The 12,329-nt window shown below is 38.4% G+C and overlaps 1 protein-coding gene across 2 annotated transcripts in view; it reads left to right on the top strand.

Annotated features, from left to right (window-relative positions):
• VSTM4 (V-set and transmembrane domain containing 4) overlaps window positions 1-7,051 on the top strand; it is a 126,148-nt gene extending 119,097 nt beyond the window's left edge. The window contains exon 8 of one of the 2 annotated variants that reach the window (XR_005085651.2): window positions 6,917-6,953. Coding sequence is in view for 1 of the 2 variants with exons in the window: in XM_037167946.2 (XP_037023841.1) it covers window positions 6,917-7,042 (126 nt within the window). In the remaining variant the exon portion in view is untranslated. Of the gene's footprint in view, window positions 1-6,916 lie in introns of both variants that reach the window. The other variant, XM_037167946.2, reaches the window with a different exon arrangement.
• The last annotated feature ends 5,278 nt before the right edge of the window (window positions 7,052-12,329 follow it).

Raw genomic sequence — 12,329 nt, 5'->3', positions numbered from 1 at the left:
TCTGAACAAATAGTGTGGCAGTTTCTTATAAAGTTAAACATTACTTTTCATATCACCCAGAAAACCTACTCCTCGGTATTTCCCCCAAGTCTGGCAAAAATATACATATGAATACTTAAGCAATTCATTCACGACTGCAAAAACTTGAAACAATCCAAATGTCTACAGCAGGTAAATGGATAAGCAAATTGTATACATGGTACACCACAGAATACTTCTTAACAATCAAAAGGAACAGATCATTAATATATGTAACAACTTGAATGAATTATGTTGAGAAAAATCCAACCTCAAAAGGTTACATACTGTATCATTCCTTTCGTATGACATTCTCTAACAACAACAAAAAAACCGTAGTGATAGAAAACAGATCAGAGGGCTCCAGGGGGGAAAGTTGTTGGGAAGACATGACCACAGAGGGCAGAGGGGTACAAGAGAGAGTGTTGATGTAACTAATTGTTCTGTGCCCTGTCATGGAGGTGGCCACTAATTTGTTTGTTAAAAATGCATACACTATCCACCTGAAAAAAATCACTTGTACTACATGGCATTTAAGAAAATTAAACTTAAAAATTGTGAGAAATCCTCTTTGTGTTACTGGAAGACACAACAGGAAGTTTGAGTAGAAGTGAAATTGTGCAGCTGGTATGAAGAATCAAGCCAAGCTGTGGGGGGAGGGCAGCTGGAGGTGGGAGGCATGTGTGTTGGGGGTCACTGGCTGATAGCTCCAGAGCTCTCTGCATCAAGCTGTAGACCTCTCCCTCTGGGGTCAAGATAACATGTGTTGATCTCTTGTATGCACCCGCCCCGATCAGGTAGTTCATTTCTCCTCCCCTAAAGAAAGACTATTCCCTTTTCTTCCCTTCTCTTCTAATACATCAGTTTGCTCAGGCTGCCACAACAAAATACCACATACCAGACAACTTCAACAACAGGAATTTATTTTTCACAGTTCTGGAGACTAGAAGTCTGAGATCAAGGTGTTGGAAGGGTTGGGTTTTTTTTTTTTTTTAATCCTTCTCCTTATCTCATAGACAGCTGCCTTCTCCCTGTCCTTACATGGTCTTCTGTCTATATGTATCTGTGTCCTAATGTCCTTTTCATATATGAGCACCAGTCAGTCATATTATATTAAGGCTCATTCTAATGACCTCATTTTACCTTAATTGCCTATTTAAAACCTTGTCTCCAGATACAGTCATATTCTGAGGTACTGGGGGTTAGGGTTTCTACACATATGAATTTTTCTGGAACACAATTGAACCCATAACAACAAATTTCCCAGAATCTATTTCTTATCTGTCAAAAGATATACAGGGCTATTTAGTTCACATAGTTCTTGGTAGCTCATACATAATTCAGAACATAGACAAATGGATATTTTAACTGACTAGTGAGAAAGTGATGATATCAAAACATTTATTTATTCAGCACACAGGTGTTTTAACATCTTCTATAAGGTAGGCACTGCGGTACCAAAATCATTACATACATCGTTTCATTTAAAACCTAATTCACATGAACAAGATGGATCCTTGAAGGCTAGTGATAGAGCTGGCCAAAAATCATGCAGCTGACATTTGAATTGAGGTCTGAATTCCTCTCAAGTTAAGTATAGGATGGCAGCCCCAGGGCCTCTCTCCTTACCTCCTCTTCATGAACACTTCATTGAACTGCGAGTTAGAACCTTCTTTAATTTCACCCTTCCTTTGATGATGCATCAACATCTGTCTGTATCTGAACCCCCATCCCCTCTTGTGCATAAAACCCCCTGCAAACTAAGGAGTGGGTTTGCCCTGGCTGGGAGGAAACATATGAAAAGCGAGATTAAAGATTCATAAAACAGAGGGGTTTAGAATATACCAAGCAGTTGAACACAAATATCAGACCTTTATTGGAGGGAAAGAAACTGGCCAGGAGTGTCTGCAGGATGGTGAAAGGAACAGAAAGTAAACCAAACAGTCCTGGGAAAGAGGAAATGGCTCAGTTGCTTCTTGCATGTTTAGAACATTCCAGGCTGTTTCTAAAGGACCCTACCTGGGCTTCCAGCTATTGGTTCACTTCTGCTGTCTGTTCCTTCTCCCTCCTGACTTCCAGTAAATAGAACAACATCAGGTACATGTGTCAAGGTACAAATGTAAATCCCATTTTCATCAGTTTCCTGTGTGTTTCAGTGGAACCTAAAGTGTGAATAACCAGCTCAAGAGTACTTCGTTTGTAGTCTTGAGTACTAATGCCCCATACACTTGTGTACTTCCTGCACCCCCATGAACAGGATGGGGTCTTGAAGGAGTCATTTTGAAGGCTAGTAGATGGCAGAGATATAACAGAAGAGCTTCTTGATTCATCTCCAGAGACCTACTGTACTCCAGTCCTTGAATTGCCATAGGCACAAGGAGATATTCTTTAGCTGAAACCCAGGACTGCCGTGAATTGGCCAAGATTGCATTCTTCACCTGAAGTACAGGCTGGGTTCTGCAGCAGGCTCTCACCCTGTCTCCATCCCACTGCAATTACTTTCACCTTTATATTCTGCTCCTGGCTCCTGTTTATTACCATTCTAGAGCCTTACCCAATCTTACTGATAAACTGATACTTTTCTCTGAGCTACTTCTCAGTGCACCCAAACCCTCCACTGAAATGTGGGTGTGAAGAAAGGTAGCATGAAAAAGGCTGGTGAGGAGTCTACACTTGCCTCTTTCACTTGCCCTTAGGAATTTATTTCCAGTTAAACACGATGGAAGATGTAATTAACACACGGTTGATTGTAACAATCAAGTGTGCATGCCAGACAAACAGTAGGTTCTTTAAAGGTGCCAAGGACTGATATTATGCATCTTCTATTGGAAACTGTATACACTTCATAATTCAGAGCCTCCTGTGTGCTGCCTCATATCTTCAATCAAATTATTATATCCCAGAAATATGCATAAGGGAAATGATTCTACACACTTTATGGGGAGGGGGTTGGTGCTTGTAGCAGTAATTGAAGTACCTTTCCACTTATGAAAGTACTAATTTTATTTGTTTTTATTGCTTTTCTAGATGCAATTATTTATTTAGTGTGCTTTGGCTTTATTAAATTATGTTTACTATAGAAACATCATAAAAATGTATGAATACAACACACCAGCCAAGCCAGTCTGGTGACCTGTATTGAGAAAGCTAGTGTTATTTTTCATATCCAAACATAATGGAATAACTTAAGAATAAACAGATAATCTACACTAGAAAACAATGCAATTTCAGGATAATGTAATAAAACACCTGGACAATATGATTTCATAAATATTGGTTCTAAAATTTACATGAGTTGGGTTTTGAGTGCTTATTTTAGGACACATGGCATTTCTAAATGGAATTATAATGTAAAATGTAATTAAACCAAAGGCAAGATGTAAATGGGATTTTTGTTGGCTTGTAAGATATGGACAACTTAGAAGCAGTGTAGAGTTTTGGTGTCAAAAGACAAACAGGAGGTTTTCATCCCTATAAACGTCCTTAACTTTGAAATTAAAAAATGGCCAATTCACTGGCCAATGCCAGTGGTCACTTGGCATTTGGCTCTGACCAGTATATACTGGCTGTAAGGAATTCTGGAGATACTCTCTTTGTGTCTTGCTCCATGTTCCTATTATATCTTATTCAGAAGCAAAGGGGCTTTCTGCTTTTGACATTCTTCCTTTAAGAAAAATTATATGCAAAGTGTTTGTCCTGAATTTTGGCAAGATAAACAAGATCTAAGCACAAAAGAACAAAAATCAGGACAAAGTAACAGCACAACCAAAGCCAAAAACCAAAAGCAAAAGTGTGGCTGCTTAAATGGGTCCATGTGCCTTTTGTGACCGTAATTTAGGTAATGACTTGTATTTCTCTAATTATGAATTAACATTAATTAACATGTTTGAATGCATGTGCCTACCAGAAAATTCAAAAGATATAAACAAATGCATACAATAAAGAGGGAGGTGTCCATTTGATCATGTAGTTTACTTCCCCAGAGAGAAAAGTGCATACTCTTGATTTTTCAAGCAGGTTCCAAGGATTTTCTAAGCATATAAATATATACACATATACTTAATGATAGTAAAACATACAGCATATATATATTACTCCTTGTAAAGATCACAGCATATGCACCATTGGAGGGATGCACCAGTCTTTCTGTTGATGTTAATGCAAGTGTTTCCAGAGTCTTGCTTATACCAATGAACATTTTCACCAACAATACACAATAGGACCTGTTTCTTTCTATTTAGCAAATTTATTGTTTTCTTTTAGCAATTTATTGTTTTTTTTATTTTTATTGTTTACACTATTACAGGCATCCTCATTTTATCCCCCTTTGCCACCCTCCTCCCCGCCTTCACCCCCCCTTTCCTCTGGCCATCCCCACACTATTGGCTGTGTCTGTGGGTTATGCATATATGTTCTTTGGCTAATCCCTTTACCTTTTTAAAAATTTTATTAAAGTGTAGTTGGCATCCATATTATATTAGTGTCAGGTGTACAACATAATGACTCAATATTTGTATTCCTTACAATATAATCACCACAATAAGTCTGGTAACCATCTGTCAATGTGCAAAGTTATTACAAAATTATCAACTATGTTCTATGTTCCCTGTGCTGTGCATTACAACACCATGACTTATTTTAAACTGGAAGTTTGTACTTCTTATTTTTCTTCACCTTTTTTTACCCATCCTCTCACCCTCTCCCTTCTGGCAATGTCAGTTTGTTCTTCTGAAAGACAAAAAAGTGATGTATAGTGTAAGTGTGATTTTTAAATCACAATTCTCTTATTAGGAGAGAGATTGACTCTCATTTCATAAGAGTCACTTGTATTTCCTCTCCTGTGAACTCTCTAGTCATTATTCTCTGCTTCATTTTTTGAAGGATTGTGAGCCATATTGTGTTGAGTTGTAAAGCCCCTTGATATAAGTTACAGATATTTCCCCCAGTTTTTAAATTGTTCCTTGACTTTATTTAGAGAATATTTTGCCTTATATAGCATGAAGATGTCCAGATCTTTTCTCTATTGCTTCTGGATTATTATATCATGCTTTAAAAGGCATTTCATATGCTGAGATTATTTACACATTCTTCTAGCACTTTTATGAATTTATTTCCACATTAAAATGTTTAATTCATCTGGAACTCCTCTGGTATAAAGACTGATACAAGGATATAATGTTTTTTCAAAAGACTATTCACATATCCCTCCATCAGTTGTTGAAATGAGGTGGGTGTCATTTCTAGACTTGCTCATCAGTTCCATTAATGTTATATCTTTTCATTTGCCAGTACCACATTTTAATGATGGCAGCTTTAGATTTTTAATATCACTAGGGTTGCATCACCAAGTATTTATTTCAATAATATTTCTTAAACATGGTTATACACACACACACCTGTAACTACTTTATTCAAAAATTGTTTTTAACAAAAATATTTAAAAATTGTATTAGATGCCTTTCCAGTATCCATGAAGATAACAAAAACGTTTTTTCATCTACCACTATTATTCTAATATTGATTCTAAATAGAGAATATCCTAAATTTAGAACCTAAATTTAGGTTCTAAACCTAAACATAGGTTCTTTAGGTTCTAAATTTAGAATATTCTAAATAGATTCTTGTAATATTGAAGTATCTTTGCATTCCTGAAATAAAATCAACTTATCTTGATTATGTAACTTTTAATATACTTCTTCATTCTTTCTTAGTAAATTTTATTTAAAATTTATATCAATAAATGAGATTGTTGTAAAATATTTGAATTTCTTTTGTTTCTAATGCACTGATTATTTTATTACATTGGAATTATTTGTTCCTTAAAAATTTTTTAAAAATTTGTATGAAACTGCCTGGGCCTGGTGTTCTTGAGAAAGAGTATATCACAATATTTTTTCTTTCTTGTTTCTTCCTTCCTTCCTTCTTTCAGTTTCTTCTCTATTTTTATGATAATTAGTACACTCATTTTTGGAGTTAATGCTTATAATTTATATTTTTCTAGAACATTACTCATTCTGAGTATTTTAGGGGTTTTTTTTTTGCAACAAGTTGAGAAAGGTAGTTTTTGAATTTTTAAAGTTTTTACTTTATTTACATTATATTTTCTTATTTCCTATTTTATTTATTTATGTGTTTCCCTTTTTATCTTGATTACAGTATTTTTAGTTTATTTATTTTGTTGGTGTTTTCCAAGTACAAGCTTTTGGATATTTTTATTAATTCTAATAAATAAATTTTTTCTGTTTGTTTTATCTTGTTTTCTGATTCACACAATCTGGTTTTAATTTTGGTCCTTCTTTCTGCTTTTCTTTAATGTATTTTGTTCTTTTTCTAACTTCTTCAGTAGGAGGGTTCATCCATTTAATTCATATTTTTAATGTAAATATTTAAGTCTATGATTTTTCTCTGACATTGTGTTTTTTTAGGTTCTAGCAAGTAAGTTTTTATTATTTTGAAGATATTCTTAAATTTTAGTTTTATACAGGTTAAGTCATTTAAGAAAATTCCTAGATGGTAATTCTGGTTTTGTTACTAATTTCTAAGATTTTTGTTTCTGTTTCTATCTTTTATTTTTTCCTTTTGATCAAAGACTGCTAGTTGCATTACTTTTACTTTTCAGAATTAAAGTTTTCTTTGGTCTAATGTTTAATCACTTTTTTGTTAGTGTTCTGTATTGACTTGAAAACAAGTCACAGTGTTTTGTTTGTAGGGCATAGTGTTCTATATGAGACATGAGATCTATATTATGTTATTTAGGTTTTATATGTCCTTGTAAATTTTTATTCATTTGTTCCTCTTTGAATGCCCAAAGTGCAATGAAAGTGCATGCCTGATGAATAAATGTATGATATGGAACTTCCTGTGGTCAGCCAGAATTTTGTTGTGTTTTGTCTTACAGCCAAAGATTGCTGAGGAGAACTTGACCTATGCTGAGCTGGAGCTGATCAAGCCCCATCAGGCTGCCAGAGGCATCCCTACCAGCACTGTCTATGCCCAGATCCTCTTTGAGGAGAACAAGCTGTAACTCCACATCCTCATTCTCTCCCGTGGTCCTATTTAATACCTGCCACCCAGTTATTTATGAAATCTTGGAAACAAAATCCTTATTTTTGTATTTTCACATGTGCCACTGTGTGGTGGGGAACCCCTTTCCTATGGTATTCCAGGTGCCTTTAAATAGGTACGAGGCTCCTCCCCTCAAAAAAGCAGGGACCACAACCCTTGGACAAAACTTCTGAGAAGTTTTTTCTGGGTCTGAGCCCTGAGGGCTAAAGACTCTGTTTCTGAGAACATCCAAGGAGATTCTCTGTTGAGCTAAATGACTTCATGGTTTCATCTTCTTTCCCTGGATTTTAATTTTTTTAAAATCTTAATCTTCTATTCTTCCCATATCTGTGATATCAAGCTCATAGTATATAGCTAAAGGAAATGTCATTATAGGCCAAAGTATGAGATGATAGATACGTACTAATTGGTTTTGAAAAGATCAGATAACTTGCTAGGGCACTCAAAGCAGAATAAACTGCTTATTACAAGCTGTACTCAAGACAGCATCTCTTGTTTTAAATAGATGCACTGACCCTGGCAATTGAAGGGCAGAGAGGCACATTGTAGGGAAGTCTGAGGCCTAATGGAAAATGAGCTGCCTCTGAAAACCCCAGTGCCTTTTTCCCCATCCATGATCACCAACAACCACAGGGCAAATACACCACCATGCTAAGGGCTCCTATCTTTTCTGCAGCATGGACCTTTACCAATATAGAGACTTATATCCTCTAAGAAGTTCTTATTCTTTCCAGAGGAGCAAAGGAGTTTCCCATCAGTGACAGACTGGAGGAAGTGGTCCTCTTGGAAGTATGTCATTTCTTCCACAGTTGCCAACTCTGATCGAATGTCTACTCATATGGAAGCAAAGTCTTTCAACTGGTTCCCCCCAGCTAGGAAAGTAAGTCCAAGCCACACTATAAAAGTATATACTAAGGACCCTACTGTTGGAAAGTGCCTTGCCCAATTCAACTTTACATGTAACTTTTAATGGGCGTGGGTGGGGGTCAGGCAGGAATGTGTGGCAGATGCACATGTGGGGGAGTTGCTCTGTGGACTCCTGAGATATCCAGGACCACACTGAAGACAGATCCATTTTTGGAGTAGGCCATCCTGTCAACTGTGTTGTTAAGGACACTTCTTTCTGAGTGAGTGCACTATAGATTTTTTTGGTTTTTGTAATGGACCATGTATATGTGGTAAAGTATGTATTTAAACACAGCCTTGAGTATGAGTTGTGACCCTCTGTAAAATCATGTGATTTGAACTTGGTCAAGTTTCTTATCCTATAATTGACTCAGACTCACACATATAAAGGGGGCTTAACCTCTAATAGAATTTTCACAATGGGTTAATAAATATTGTAAGATTCTGGACATTAAATTGCTACACAGAGACACAATGTTAGCATTCATCCTGAAGCCAGTTTGCATTTTCAAAATCAAATTTTCTGTACTATTTAAGACTCTCATTGCAGTGACTTTAACATAAATATTTTCCAATGAACTTAGTTCTACAGTGACACCCCCAAAGACCCATGTTGGCTTGTGAGTCTCTTTTGTGGTTTATTGGAAAGAGTCCAAACTGAGAGCAGGTAATGATTTTTCAGAAGCAAGAGTAGCCTCACTTTACAAAGAGAATAATTCTCTCTGGCTACAACTACATCTCATGCCCTCCCTCTTTGCCAGGTTTCAAAGGTAGTGATTAAACCATGCAGCTTTTGATTAAGAAAGACCATTTGGAAGAACTCACTGGAACTTCCCGGAGCATCTCATTAGGTAGGAAGATATATGATTAGCACATCATTCACAACATAATTATCATAAGCATCATATATTTTTCTCATGGCAGTGTTTCAGCAGAACATGATTATATGATGTTTTGAGGAAGTAAGGTGATTTCCTGATTTGCACAAAGACCTATATATGGACTAGTGGGGCCCTAGGGGTGCCAGCTGGGAGTGGCAAGTGGGACATGTGAAGAGGAGATGGTAGGAGAAAGCAAGGGAGTGGGAAGCCCCTAGGCTTCTGCAGAACTGAATGGAACTTAAATCACCCCAAACCCCTCAAATTTAGTGGGAGCTTAGAACTATCACACATGGAAATTAATATACCCTACTAGGAAGAACACAGCTTTTTACAAGCTGGTAAATGCAAGTTGGTCAAACAAACCACTGTGATAAATTCAATTCAAGTGCCTTCTCCAAACTCTGGTCATAGCTGGACAAATGCACACTGAGGTGTGCAATGGGGAACCTGCTACCCTGTTACAGTATAACAGAAAGCTGTAAGACCATCTCCTACTGAAAATGCTTCCCATGGGAACCATAGAAGCTATTGGCAACATCTAAGCAGAACTTGTCCTGCTATTATTGCCAGAAACAAAACATTTAGCTTCTTCTCAGAACTGGAAGCAATGGATGATTTGTACCTAGTGTTCCTTTGGGGTGAAAAAATCTAGATGTTATTGTCATAATAAACTTAAAAAATAGGTCTACTCATCCATTCTCTATCAAATATACCACTAAACATGTAATGGCATTTCTAAGGATACATAAGAAGAAACATAATGCAAATATAAATTAGGAAAAGTTCTTCAATTTGTTTTGACTATAAGGCATCTATCAGAACAATGATGTCAAAGAAGTTTTTAACATGCACAATTACTTGTGCATTTAAGTGAAGTTAAAATAAACAAAAGCATATTGCTCAGAATGCAGTGGTTCTTGCCGGCAGAGTGCAGATACTTTCAGATTGGGTGGTGAATTTTGGCCTAGGTCATGTGTGGTATGGAGTCATCATAGAAAGCAAGGAGGTAAAAAGAGGTTTCCCCAAGCCCTGAACTAAGTATCTGTTGTGGGAGAAAAGGGGTGGGGAGTTTTTCGCATCATCTCTTCATTAAAGCATTGTGATGCTGTTAGCTACAGGGTGAGTAACAAACAGAGCTATGTTCTCTTAATACTTGTTGTAATGACAATAACGTGGAACACTTCATATTTTTAGTGCATAGTCATCACACACATCAATAAGCCCCCAGATACATTTGTAACAAGAACACTAATGGGCTTGCTCATCACTCAACCATGCTATGCATAACTACATCCTAAGCTGGGTGAAGGGTTGGGCTCATGCCACAAAAATGATCTAGAGCATGCATGAGGCCCAGTCTGGCTAACCAGAATCCCTGAAAGAAAGATACTATCTTCCACTGTGTGCAGCTAAGCTGGGATGCCACATGTCATATCTGGCTACAGCAATGTCCCTTGCCAAGTGGGAAACCTGGGAGAGTGAAGGAGATTCTGAAAGCAGGGAGGAGAATGTTCTGGAAGGACATTTCCAGCTCTCAGCTCCTGAAATCCCCCAGACTCTTCTCTCTCCAGCTCTTTTGAGTCAATAATCTACCCCATTTTCCTATTACCTAATTCCTGGCTTTATTCAAGCTAAACAGGTTGCAGCAGAGAGATTTGCCTAACACAGTTTGCATCAAAGTAGCTTTTCGGCATGGGGAAGCAAAAGAATTGCACTGTGTCACCACCCCAGGAGCCCAATTACATCATATCCAAGAGCGGAACTTGCAGCCATGAACCCGGCTACATCTGCACTTTCTGAGTGGACCTCTTGGGGCTCTGGAGGTACCTTCTTGATGAGCAGAGACCATCAGGATTTGGGACTCATGCTGTCCCAACAAAGGGCCCTCAGGTTTGGAGTAGGGATAGCAGCAAGCCTGGGGCAGTACTGAGCAGCTCTGGCTGCAGCAGGGGAAGGCACCAGGTAGAAACAAATCAGCCCTGTCACAGGAATGTTGGTGGGAGCCTTTTTATCCTGGCCCTAACATTTATGTCGGCTTCCACACAGAACATGATATCTTCCCGGTATCCTGACCCAGGAGACCAGGGTGAGGTGGAGCCAGCTCTGGGACATTTGGAGCCTATTATAAGGTGGGGCAGCCACATGGTGGGGATATTGACCTCCCCCAGCTCACAACCACCCTGTACAATAGGCAGAAACTATTCACGGGGATGGACAACAGAGAAGAAATCCATGGTTTAAAGAAAGGGTCTGCTTTCAGTGTGGACATGTTAAATTTGAGCTATAATGGGGTGCCCAGATGGGTAGGAGAGACCAGTGCTCCCTAAACTTTAGGATGTGCATGAATCACTGGGATCTTATTAAAATGAATTTTGGTTAAGGAGTCTGGAGCCTGGCAGCCTGTGTTTCTAACAAGCTCCCAGGGATTACCAATGATGCTGGCCCCTGGACCACACTTTTGAGTGGCACAGGTGTAAACTGTTGGGAAATGTGGACCTGGAACCCCTGGGGAAATGGTGTCTTCAGAATATAGGTCACAGCTGAAGCCCTGACTGAGCAAAATCCACAGGGAGAGGTGCACAAAGATAGGAGGGAAGGTGCCCAGGCCTGCGTGGTAGGGAGCTCCCTGCTGGCAGATTCAGAAGCAGGCAGAGAGCCTGAGGACGGAAAGAGCAAGGACAGGAGGGAGGGTGGAGGGGCCCAGAGAAAGGTGGGTCTGGGAGCTTCTCTAAGGAGGAAGAGCTCAGCAGTGTGAACTATGCCAGGTTGAGTACAACAGAGGATGAGCCTCTGCTTATTCTGAATTAATTATACATTTCACATTTTAAAAAACAGTTTGTTTTGCTGGAGAAAACAATTCCCAAAGTGCTCAAGCCTAATGCTTTGGTGCTGAACTGTGGCTGCTCTGCTCAGCATATTTTCTTCAAAACATCAGTCTCTTTCCATAGGGTGATTTGGAGAGGACTCTTAATTAATGCATAGGGAAGGGTGTGATGGTGGCCAAGGTAGTTTCCTGCTCCTTCTATTGTCATTGATAAAAGATGACTCGATGCCTGCTTTTTAATAAACACAACTCGATTAGCTTCACAACAATTTAGTGCATGATTGTTAAATGTTAATATACTGCACCCTATAGTTTTAAATAGAATTAGAGATGTTTACAGCTTTGGTTAAATGCACCTTGTTCTTCCACATTAAACTTTATTGCAAGTGTCCTCCATCAGCAAATGGGAGAAAAACTCATTAGCAGCTGGTCTGCATGGGGGCGGTGGCTGCTGCTGAAAGAACCTGCATTCTAGTTTCCTTTATTACAGTTTTCTAGCTGGTGGGATGGGTGGGAGTGATTGTTTCCTATTTGAGTATGATTAGAACGTCAGAATCACAAACACACAGGAATTGTTATGCAAAAGTTTGTATTGTGTGTGTAGTGTAAGACTCTTATGTTCACCTCAGTTTCCT

This window comes from Artibeus jamaicensis, unplaced genomic scaffold, assembly GCF_021234435.1.
Source record: "Artibeus jamaicensis isolate MK-2021 breed Jamaican fruit bat unplaced genomic scaffold, CSHL_Jam_final contig_468, whole genome shotgun sequence".
Classification (NCBI taxonomy): Eukaryota; Metazoa; Chordata; class Mammalia; order Chiroptera; family Phyllostomidae; genus Artibeus; species Artibeus jamaicensis.
Note: the sequence above shows the minus strand (reverse complement) of the source record. Positions and strands in the feature narration are given on the sequence as shown.